Raw genomic sequence first — 12,824 nt, forward strand, 5'->3', positions numbered from 1 at the left:
TAAAAATAGAAATAAGCATATATTATCTGTCAAAATTATTAAAAAATGAAAATAAATTATATCCATTCTATTTGTATGACTCTCAGTACATTTTCCCAACACACAATTCATTCTAAAACTGTTCTGAGAATAAACACACAGATACACAGACACACACGGGAAAAAAATTATAATGATGTTTATTAATAATTATCTAGTGCAAAAATGTGCTTTATAAAAAATGAGGCCTGCGCTTTAGTTTACAATCTAAGTCTAAAAATTACTCAGATGATAAAAGTTTCCTTTTTACATGAGAAGGTCTGGGATTTTTTTTAATTTAAGTACTCCTATTTGAAAAATTTGAAATTAATAGTTAAAAAATACTTACATAATAACATGTGTACATCACCAGGACCTGTCTATTTGCCAGGGATATTGAAAACCACTGACCTAGAGAGAAGGGAGGTTTTCTGGCTATTTGAAGACATGGCAGAGTGGAATTCTTGGCAGAAACAAGTTTTGGTTCTGACTCTTCAGTGCTGGGGACCATTTTCCCGCCCAGGCCTGCACTCCCAGCATGTCTTTCCTTGCTTCCTTGCTCCCCTTTCCCAACTTGTTCCTCAGGCTGATGACCATAAGCAGAGAAAAGACAATTATATTGCAAGGGTGAGAGTTGAACAAAAGGAGGCAAGAGCTGGTGACCCTGTAAGGCAAACATATGTGTTGGAACTAGGGGCACTGGGGGTGCTACTGTACCTCCTGACTTGAAGTGGTTTCTATGATATACAGGGTTCACAGCTTGATTCAGTGGCTCTCAGCACCCCCACTATAAAAATTGTTCCAGCACCCCTGAAGACAAATGACAAACATGAAGCTTTTGGCCTGCTTTGAAGAAGGGCAGGACAAGTTGTGGACTTCTTTATGGGTGGGGTGCAACTGAATTTTGGGTGAGTGTGGATATAGTTTTGGGAGAGCGAGACAATGCTCCTGTTCTGTGGGAGTGGAAGGAGCTGAGGTACCATAGATGAGCTTGTTTGTCTTTAGTACTGCTGTACAGAAAGTTAAGGATGACTATACTCATCCTTGGTGTTCTGAGCATTAATATGGTGTGTTATATGTGCTCTCTTAAATTTCAAATTGTACTAAAAAAATCTCAAGTACAGAAGTTTTATCAAAGCCCTTTGTACTAATTTTCAAAGTGTAGTACACTGTTGAAAAGGTATGCGGAGACTGTCTCTTTGGGTAAATAATGATAATGCAGTCAGATTGTTTGAACATTAAACTGCTCTTATTGAGTGATTTTCCTCATCTGTTTGATTCATTTTGATTCTAGATGACAAAATTCCCATTACTGAGTGCTCTTTTCATACTTTGTCAAAAATATAGAGTGGAGATGAGGTGGATAAAGCTCATTTGTAATCTGAGATATTTAACCTGGTTATGCTGTGTTTCGAGATGAACATCCTATGTCGGTCAAAAGTTTAAAAGCATAAAAACTAAAAAGCAGCATTACCTAGTTAAACTCTAATTCAGTATGTAAACAACATGATTTACAAGTTCAGTCACTGAAGCCTATTTGCTATTCTCATCAAAAGTACATCTATTTTAAATACAAAAGTACAGAAAATGGGTTTTTGCCAACTGCCTTCCACACAAAAAAGAATACTAAGAGGAACAGAGGTGCAATTGACACTGGGAGTCAAAGCCATAACTACTAACAGTGTATTCCTAAATCCCCCAGATACACTAGACAAGAAAAATTATCAAAATAGTTTCTTTACAAGGACAACAAATAAAAAAGGCAAATGTAAGAAGAAAATATAACTTTGTTTAGTGTAAAGTTGTTGCCCTTAAAAGCTTTCAGATGTTGCTGTTAGAATTACTTAACATTACTATTGTGGTTCTTAAACTTTCCTGAACTTCACATAGGACATAGTTAGGGTACACTGTAAATACTGCAGTATTTGATTATCTCAGGCAACTGAAAAGTTTTTCGGGGCAACCACTTATATACCCAACTTGTGGAATTCACTGCTGCAGGAAATGATGCAATCAAATACTGTGGTTGGACTTTTTAAAAGGATGGATAATTTTATGACCAGTAATTACAGTAGAGATGGGATTAGGCATTGATTCTACAAGCTAGTATGTCACTCGAATCCATGCACCAACATGGAGCTCCATTATGAGCAATGGGGCTCCATGCGGGTAGAGGGGTCTACTCATGTGTGAGCTTTCAGGATCAGGGACATCATGATTTACTTTTGGATATTTCAAATTTGAACCAGACAGAGATCTGGATTTCAGAAATGGCTCTTATCATAATGCTGCACTGAACCAAAATCCCACACCTTAACATTAGACGGTTCAAAATACAAATCACAATTTTGTGGCTTGAGTCTTCTCTGTAATTTTCAGCAAATTATGTTTATAAGAGCAACTGTATCCCCACTGGGGCATAAAATAAAAACCGTCAGGAGTCAGGAAGGCTTTGGTACGTCTTTTATCTGTCTAACAACCAAACAGGAGTAGTTGGTTAATGCACAAGCCTTTGAAAAAGAGAAGAGCCCATTATTATAATCATGTATTTATTAGTTATTGTTTATCATGTTTTAATATATTTATCTTCTTTACTCTGTTTAGATCAAGTGTTTGGCTCCCATTTGCAGTTAGTGTGTGAGCACGAAAATTCCACAGTCCCCCTATTTGTAAAACGGTGTATAGAAGCTGTTGAAAAAAGAGGTGGGTAACTTAATATTCAACACTATTTTTCATTCCTGCAGCCATATTTACAACTGATGCTCTAACTTAAGAACTCCACTTGTCTTGCCAGAGAAGCCATGCAGTTCAAATTATACTTTAGTGATTCACTCAACTATTACAGATTCTTTTTTCTTTTTCTTTTTTTACAATAGAGATATTAATAAAACAAATTAATGCTAATTTTTGTCTCTATATTATCTGTTTGACATATTCTTGATTCAGTTGCAAACTTTTTGTGTGCAAGCCAACACCAAAACATTCATAAAATGTCAGTAATTACAGTGCTAGAAGTCTCATAACATTCATACTAAGATCCCTTGTGGTTGTTATGCCGTTAAATTTTTTGGTATGTCCCCAATGTTACCTAACCAAAACAAATGCCAGTCTAACTTGTAAGTAGTTTTAGAGTCTCTCTGACATTTTTTTCCTCTTCTGCATTTGGGTTCCTGTTTTTATTGATGTTATTCAAAGCTATAGTGCTGTCCCAAGGTTATGATGCACTTTCATTTGTATTTTAAGAGTTTTTCTTTCATCATAAATAATGACAGCAAAATAAAATATAATTAGGACATTTGATCTTTCTTCTTCTCTCATTGAAGGTCATTTTCATTGGAAGTAGATACAGAATCCTAAAAATGTATTGTATAAAAATGTGAGGCTTAATCACCATTTCTTACAAGTTTACAACTTGTTCCAGGGGTCATGGGAAAAGTATATCTTGCAAAAGATAGTTTTCAAAATAAAGATGGGACAACCCAGTGCTGTTGTTGTCTAGAAGCTGAATAAAAAAGAGAACCAATGGAAAAAAAAAGATCTTTAGACAGTTTTAGAGTAGGAGAAAGCAATTTTAATTTAATGATTGTTAGCTGGGTTTATGTGAAGGGTGCGATGAAATTGGCCTAGAGATTCAAACTCCTAGAAATTCATGATTTAATTATGTATAAAGGACTGCACTGGAAATACTGTTATTCCCAGAGGGGTAGGTAGACAGGAAGTGCCAGAATAACAGAGCGGAGGTATCATGCAGGGGGAGATAGTAGCAGTGGTTTTTGGAAGAAAGGAGCACAGACATCTGACAGGGGATGGGACAGGCAGAGAAATATAGAAGGGAGGAGTGAGAAAGTTTTACAGGGGGAGGAGGAGGAGAGAAAAAGAGAAGCAGATTGCAAAAGGGAAAAATGGAGATTAGAGAGAAAATCAATTTTATTTTTCAAAATTAGCATTATGAAAACCCCAAACCTTGCCTAGTTTCGTGTTCCAATCTCAACTCAGGTTCATCGAAAGGTGCACCTAGTGTTTGCAGATGTTTTGAGTAGCCTGGGAGTAACCCAGGAGGAGGGAGGCCAAAGGTGCCTTTACACACCTTTGTACCTCCCAAAATCCAGGCTACGGGGGCAGGGGGGAGGAGAGGAGGGGTAGTACAGCCCCCAATATAAGCCTCCCAGGGCATCTATAACTTATGGCATTCTTACCTAGGCTGCCTATGGGCTGTTCTTCAGCTTAAAATAGCCAGAGTGCAGAGCACTCCAGCCATGAACCCTCCAACACTGACCATCCCTCCCTTACCTCTAATCCTTGATTGAAGAGTGACATAGGGCTACTTATACTGGCTCCATATTTCTGCACTTGAGGATTTTCCCTAGAACCACAGCAGACCCTTTACAACCCCTTTTCGTGCCATAGTGACATAAAGGGGGCTGCTGTGGTTCTAGGGAAAATCCTACCCAAAGATTTATACCATGATACTGGCTCTTGACGAATAAATAATAATTAAAATAGATGTATTTTACATATGCCTACACGTGTCTGTCCTGTATCTTATTATACCAGACACCTGGTCCTGTATCCCATGTAAACGGTCCCCAAAATGAGACCCCACTCTTGTGCAAACAAAATAAAGAGAGCTAAAAGTTAAAAAGAAAAAAAGAAAGCTGGTATAAATCATTTGTGTGTTTCAGGTTCTCACTATCCTAGTGTCCATTGTTAATGCTAAATTATAACAGAAAAATCCAAAGTATGTAAGATATCTGTATGGATATCAAATTAATTCATAAGGATTAATAGGAAAATGTGTGTCACTGTTTCTATAGAGCAATTGATCCTTTAAAGCATTGCATTATTGTTCTTTGGTTCATGTGCTTTTTTCATAATTGCTGTAACTGTAAGCTAGTATATCATTTTAGTTAGTACAGTATGTAAATAAAAACTAATCTCAGTGGTATGAGATAAAATTTCATTGTGCTGTATTTACGAGTTTGTACTTGATATACATTTTTCTATTATCATTTTCTTGGATTAAGATCCTCGGATTTACTCATATTCTATTTACTCTAAGTGTTGTTTTTACTAAGTTCTGGCATAAACTATCTCAGAACAGCAGTAATTTATGTGAAGCTAAGTCCAATGTTTATGCAAGCTTCTGATGACATTTTATACTGGGGTTGGTATTAGGAAGCAGTATGTGGAGGTGCCAAGTCTCCCGGCATGGCTGAGACTCAACAGATCTAAAGCCCTCCTCCTAATGGCCAGATATGCCTCCAGCCAAGACACTCAACTGCAGAGTCATGGGAAATACTTATGTACCAATTATGGGAAAGGCACATTTAATGAAAACTTTATGTTTACTTTCATAGTCTTAGTAAGATGGCCTAAATGCTCAGAACAGCTGGCACATTCGCTGTTTTGGAAAATATTTTTTTCTCTTGTAGTTACTTTTTCTTTTTAGAAAATATATAATCTATATACTGTGCTGTATCAAGAAATGTTGCTTATATACTTCATTTAAAAAAAAATCCAAAAAACAGATCTTATGAGTCCAGCCCTATATGTTGCCTATTTGAAACAGAAAGGATAAGACATTCATGCTTTGCTGGACAACTGTGCTGTTAACAAGATCATCTTAACCATCATGTTATGAAGGTGCTTATATGTCACATACTGTGCCCAATAAAACACTGTTTACGTTTTTCAATTTTAGCATATTGTGGCCACACATAGGAAAGAAAGCCTAATAGTGAGCTAAGTAAAACATACCATCTAGTATGTTTCATTATCTTTATGGTTTCACATTATACTGTCAAACCACAAGAGGATTTTCCAATACACTGACACCATAGGGTAGGTAACTTGCTATTGGCCAGTTTTTTATCTTAGTTACACTAAGTGTATCCAGAATGCCTCCATTAAATCAATGGAGTTACTCTGGAATCAGACTGGTGTAACTGAGGATCAGAGACTGGTCCGCCTAATCAGTTGGATGTTGTTTGCCTCTTAGCCAGTCATTTAATATATACGGAAAGGACAGGAGTTCTTTGTGTCCAGTAAACTTCTCTTCTCAGACCATAATGCAGCTCTAACTAGTTCACAAGCATTTGTTTATAAGTTGTGAACTCCAACTTTGTAATCTCTCATTTACTATTTCTAACTGTGGAAATGGAACTGGGTGCAGAGTGTCTCTCTTCATGAGCCATATTTCAGGGTTGTCAAGATACTTTATCATAAATATTAAAATAAAATATTAGGCCCAGTTCTGCAAACCCTACATGAGTGGTCCATTGACTTAAAGTTTTCAGGAGCATGCTCATTATTTTTTTTCCTATCCATTTTACTTGTTCCTTCTTCAATATTTGGTGAAATGCTGTCCCTAAAATTATGAGGAGCCCAACCTTGATCCTTTTCAGTCAATAGGACCTTTGCTACCAGCTTAACTGGGGGAAAGAGTGGACTCTTGGTGTCCAGTCTAGTAGTCCCTACAGAGAAAGCTTCTATTATTTCCTTATGGCTAGATGGTAACTGAACATTCTGCCTCGAGTAAGGTTGGTGTACACCTGATGGATACACTGAGGGAAAAATTGTGAGTGACGGAGTCACAATTCTTCTCTTGCTCCCACTTTCTCTCCGAGTGGGAAGAATCATAGAATCATAAAATCATAGGATTGGAAGGGACCTCGAGAAGTCATCTACTCCAGTCCCCTGCACTCATGGCAAGACAAGTATTATCTAGACCATCCCTGACAGATGTTTGTCTAACCTGCTCTTAAAAATTGCCAATGATGGAGATTCCACAACCTCCCTAGGCAACTTATTCCAGTGCTTAACTACCCCAAGTTGGGTAGGGAGGGATAGTTCAGTGGTTTGAGCATTGACCTGCTAAACCCACAGTTGTAAGTTCAATCCTTGAGGGGCCATTTAGGGCTCTGGGGCAAAAAAAACAACTGTCAGGAACAGTACTTGGTCCTGCTAGTGAAGGCAGGAGACTGGACTCAATGACCTTTCAAGGTCCCTTCCAGTTCTATGAGATAGGAATATCTCCATATTATACGTTTTTCCTAATGTCCAACCTAAAACACCCTTGCTGCAGTTTAGCCCATTGCTTCTTGTTCTATCCTCAGGGGTTAAGGAGAACAATTTTTCTACCTCCTCCTTGTAGCAACCTTTTATGTACTTGAAAACTGATATCTCAGTCTTCTCTTCTCCAGACTAAACAAACTAATTTTTTTCAGTCTTCCCTCATAGGTCATTTTTTCTAGATCTTTAATCATTTTTGTTGCTCTTCTCTGGACTTTCTCCAATTTGTCCACATCTTTCCTGAAATGTGGCACCCAGAACTGGACACAATACTCCCATTGAGGCCTAATCAGCGCAGAGAAGAGAGAAATAATTACTTCTTGTCTCTTGCTTACAACACTCCTGAGAATGTTTGCTTTTTTTTTAATCAGTGTTACACAGTTGACTCACATTTAGCTTGTGATCCACTATGACCCCCAGATCCCTTTCTGCAGTACTTCTTCCTGGGCAATTATTTCCCATTTTGTATGTGTTCAACTGATTGTTCCTTCCTAAGTGGAGTACTTTGCATTAGTTCTTATTGAATTTCTTCCTATTTACTTCAGACCACTTCTCTAATTTTTTCAGATCATTTTGAATTTTAATCCTATCCTCCAAAGCACTAGCAACCCCTCCTAAATTTGTATCAACCATAAACTTTATAATTATACTCTCTTTGCAATTATCTAAATCATTTATGAAGATATTGAACAGAACTGGACCCAGTACTGATCCCTGTGGGACTCCACTCGATATACTCTTCCAGCATGACTGTGAACCACTGATAACTACTCTCTGGGAACAGTTCTCCAACCAGTAATGCAACAACCTTATAGTAGCTCCAACTAGGTTGTATTTCCCTAGTTTGTTTATGAGAAGGTCATGCAAGACGGTATCAAAAGCCTTACTAAAGTCAAGATATACCACATCTACTGCTCCCCCCATCCACAAGACATGCTACCCTGTCAAAGAAAACTATTAGGTTGATTTGACACAATTTGTTCCTGACAAATCCATGATGACTGTTACTTATCACTTTATTATCTTCTAGGTGTTTGCAAATTGATTGCTTAATTATTTGCTCCATTATCTTTCCAAATACTGAAGTTAAGCTGACTGGTCTATAATTCCCCAGTTTCTCCTTATTCCCCTTTTTATAGATTGGCACTATATTTGCGCTTTTCCAGTCCTCTGGAATCTCTCCCTCTTCCATGACTTTTCGAAGACAATCGCTCAGATATCTCCTAAGACAGCTCCTTGAGTATTTTAGGATATATTTCATCAGGCCCTGGTAACTTGAAGACATCTAACTAAGTTCCTTTGCCTCTCTTCATGGAGCAGTTTACTTAGTTACAGATTAACTAGGATGAGGCCAGAGCTCCCTACCCATTTCTGCTTGTTCCCAGCAGGGAATATTGGATGAGTAGCTGGAAACACAATCTGAGCAGGGTGAAGCATTTGAGTGAGGGAAGCTTGTGACAATCTAACCCTCAGCTTATACAGTAATTCACAGACTGTGCAGTCTTGCCAAGGGTGGGGCTCGCTTCTCAAGTTTTTATGTCTCTATGCCAGGTATTATTTCCAGTCATTTCTTTAATCATTTGTTTATTTTGTTATTTGTGGACCCTTTAAAGTTCCACTGGCTGTTTTTAAGTAAAATTCATTTTAAAAAATTAGAAACACCACTCTGTAGTACCTAAACAAAATGCCAACCAGTACCTTTTCATAGCAAAACTTTATCATGTGGAATTGATCTGATATTAAAATATTTTCCAGGGATGATAATTTCTCTGTGTCACAATAAACTAACAGATCAAATACCTAAACATGTTGTTGTGCAAACAGTATATTTTAGGTTTGTGAAGGAATGGGACTAGTTTTCCAGAGAAATTTGATTTCATTTATCTTGGCATCCATCTATTGAAACATGGTTTTGACAATTCATTCTTCCCCTACATTTACAAATCCAACTTACTCTGCCCAAATCAATTTAAATGACTTTAAAATGATACCATCAACTCCACAATTGATGATTACAGGTATAGGTTTTATTATGAAGTGAACATTGTAGACATTGTTTTTTCTCTTTTTTTGGAGCACAATATGCTGTGACAGGAATGATACATAAAATTGCATATTTGACTCAGTGCCGAAAAGCCACCCTGGGATCCATAACCTTGCCTAAAGATTTAAGAAAGACCTTTAGTCCACTTCTGAGAAGGTTCTTAGCTCAGAAAACTTTATCTCTCAACTTTGCTTCTTAGCAGCTGTTATGTTTTTTGCTGTCATTTGTTTGACAGGATCCAGTTATAGGTTCCGATGTCTGTTTAAAGAAACAGGGAGGTTGTTGGCTTTAAAATTCCCTACTGCTTGTGTGTTCAACATTTTCCCAGGCTTTTCTACATAGTTTGCCAAGCAAAGGGACTGACCTTTTGTAGCAAACACTTTTTCATTTCTAAATGCTCACTTTGATTTTTGTCCCATTTTATGCTCATTCCAAACTGTTTACAACCCACTAAAAATGACTGTGAATTATATGTTTGTGTAATGGATTCCTTTTGTGGTTGGAGTCAAATGTTTACTTTGAACAATTAGTTATCTTTGGGTAGATTATAGTGACCTGAAAAAAAAAGAGTGGCTAAAATTATTATGGTACCTTAACTATTTCCTTTTGTTATCTTCTATGTTAGTCTAACATGTTATTTACCGAGCTTCATTGCTCTGAGCTTACAGTGAGAAAATCACATTGAACAGGAGCTGTGACAAAACCTCTACTGGTAGTTCTGCTCAGATTTGTTGGGCATTCTATTAGGTTATGGCTAGACATATATTTCAGAAGTAACTGTACCTCCATTTTGAGGTGCCCAACCTTAAAAGAGCCTGATTTTCAGGAATTTTTGAGCAGCTGCCCTCTGAAAATCTGACTTCGTAAAGTTGTTTCAAGTTGGGCACCCCAAAATCACTAGTCACTTTTGAAAATGTTGGCCTGATTGTCCAAAACTGCATTCTGATTGGCTGGGATATCATCACATAAACACAAATAAAAATCCCTATTTCACTATGTTCAGTGACTGACGGAGAAGATTTATTGGTAGGGACAAAAATAAGGTACCTTGTGGGATGGTAGTGAAGCGATGCAGTCATCTCCACCAAGAGTTTAGGACCATCACAAACCACACCCCTTTCTGCTCCAAGTGCAAGGCACATTTCTTTGACCTTGCCTTCTCTAACATATAGCAGCAAGTATTTATATTAAACATACACACACACACACTACTAAAACAGGACTCTCCACTCCACCTGCTTCTCCCTCTAGGAAGAGGATGAGAGAACAAACAAGATATGAGAGATGTGTAGTCATGTGCTTGATGGACAACTGGAAGTTGTTCCAATATTACAGTGATGAGCACAGTATAAGAACGTAGATATAATAGAATATAATATGAATAGATCCTGAGGGAGAGAAGCGATGAAGGTGAAAAATGGCAGTTTAAACTACCCTGCCCTACAAATTACCAAGATGCCATTTTGGCAGCAGCTTATGGCCTTTTCATCTGCTTTTACTCACATTCTAAAGGAGAAACTGGGAGTCCAAATTGCTGGGGGATTTTTTTATAAAAGAAAGTGAGACAAAAGTAGCTGTTGGATCATAAATTGCTCCTGAAAGTACAGCTGCATTTCTGGGGGACAAATTAAGCACCTAAGAGTCCAAATAGTCTATGGAATTGAATAAACGGAGAAAGTTAAAAATAATTGCAAACAATAAAGGAGACTATGTTCTTCCTATTTTATCCTTTTCCTAGGAACTAATTTTTATAGTGGAAGGATACATTTAGCAAGACTTTAATTTTTATTTTTTAATAAAAATGTAAAATTAATTAGCCATATCTAATAATGGCCAGCCATTAGTAGACACTTTTGGGGTAGTTGACGACACAAAGCCAGGGCAGCCAAAGTATGTACGAATAGCCTACTCATTCACAACTTTTCATAGTTTACCAGTGTATATAGTAATATGCTATTGTTATTAGATTTGTACTAAATGACCCATTGACCCATGGGGCATTGGGTTAAGGAATGATGTTAGGCCAGTTCCTGAGCAGGAGCGAAGACGTGCACAGGGCAGTTCAAGAAGAGATGCGTGAATCCACCTTTGTGCTCCCCCAGTCCTGGGTCTGTCCAGGTGCCAGCTAGTCCCAGATATAAATTAGAGTAGCAGCATCTGACAGTTGTCCCAATGGGCCATTTTGGAAGCTGGGAATCAGGGGGAATCCCTTAGTGATCAGTTACACTGTCTTTAGGGAAGTTTTACACCACTGTCAGAGTGCAAATTTGCTCTAAGGCACCGCAGGACATGGGCCATGAATTACAGTTTAGAAGTTACTTTGCGCCTTGTTTTCCCTTGTATATCTTTTATTGTTGCAGGCTTTTCTGTCATAAACACAGGATTTCATCCATGAATAACAAGCAGTTCATTTTCTATGATTTCATTCATTTATTTGGAATACATTTATTTACTTTTTCTTTCTATTAACATTTTTTTCTATCTTTGCCCCTGTTCCAGGCCTACAGTTGCTTGCTTGCTTACTTTGATATACTTTTACATACTGCTTCCAGTTGCCTTAGAATTCAGTACCCTGAAAGTGCAGAGATCATATTGCTCCACTAAACTATCTGATCTCCTAGTTCTGCTAATTTTTTTTACTGTTCATTCTTTCCCACTTTGGGATAATCTATTATAGTTGGATCCAGGCACACACTAAAAGCTAATACTTCCGTAAAGAATGTGCAATTTGTACTGTTTAGCTTGTGATGAGATTCTTGGAGTCTTTTTATGATTCTATCTTGTTCCAAGGAGACTTCTCTCCCTACTTTTATAAGCACTGAGTGGGGGGGGGGCATGGAGGGAGAGAGGGGAACAGAATCAAAACAAACTGATAAAAAAAATTACATGCTGAAAAAAAAATCCAACAGTTCAGCAGATAAACCCTTTTTCCAGGGCATATTTGTGGAATGAACAAAAATGTTTCTGAGGGCAATGAACTATGTTTACTTTAAAGTGGCCATCAACCATAATCTTAAATGTACAGATGAATGCAATGTGAAACAACTGAACAAAGTTCAGAGAAAACTCCTTGCAAGTTTGTGATTTAAAATGTTGTATTTTTACTTCTGAGTAGAAATTAACAGCAGTTTAGTTTTGTGCAAACGTATTGGCAAGGATTCCTCAACCAGTTCTATGTTCAGACTCATGCAATCCCACTATAGCCACCTTTCTTAGAGCATGAGCCAGTTAATAGTGTTGTGCGAGGTCCAAGATAGAATTGGCTCTGTAGGGGTATTCACTCTGGGGCCTCTGTGTCTGCTAGAAAGCCACATTCTGAGTCTGAAAAAAAATTGTGTCAACAGGAAACATCAAGCAATGGCAAATTGGGGAAAAGAGGGAAACAGCAGAATAAAAAAACTGAGTTTTCACAGTACAGAATGGAAGAAAAAATGTATTTTAAAATTCCCGAAGTATATAATGTAAGCTAGACAAAAGAAGTTAGACATGAACAAGGTACTGGAAAAAAGACAAAGCTTTTGAACCAGTTAACATCTTTGTCATAGTTACCTGATGCCTGCTTCATTGACTAATCTGTTCCAGAGAAATGTATCCTCCTTGCCCCCTTGCCAGTATCAACAAGCAGACACTGAGTGCACCACAGTAACAATTGCAGTGCCTGGGCCAAATTCATCTCTGCTGTAAATGCAAT

The 12,824-nt window shown here is 37.6% G+C and overlaps 1 protein-coding gene across 3 annotated transcripts in view; it reads left to right on the plus strand.

Moving 5' to 3' along the window:
• Positions 1-12,824, plus strand: part of ARHGAP15 (Rho GTPase activating protein 15) — a 456,603-nt gene that overhangs the window by 279,699 nt on the left and 164,080 nt on the right. For all 3 annotated transcript variants that reach the window (XM_065561627.1, XM_005305087.4, XM_065561626.1), the window contains exon 10: positions 2,623-2,721. In XM_065561627.1, the coding sequence (XP_065417699.1) occupies positions 2,623-2,721 (99 nt within the window). The remainder of the gene's footprint in view (positions 1-2,622; positions 2,722-12,824) is intronic.

This window comes from Chrysemys picta, chromosome 11 (genome assembly GCF_011386835.1).
Source record: "Chrysemys picta bellii isolate R12L10 chromosome 11, ASM1138683v2, whole genome shotgun sequence".
In the NCBI taxonomy this organism is placed as follows: Eukaryota; Metazoa; Chordata; order Testudines; family Emydidae; genus Chrysemys; species Chrysemys picta.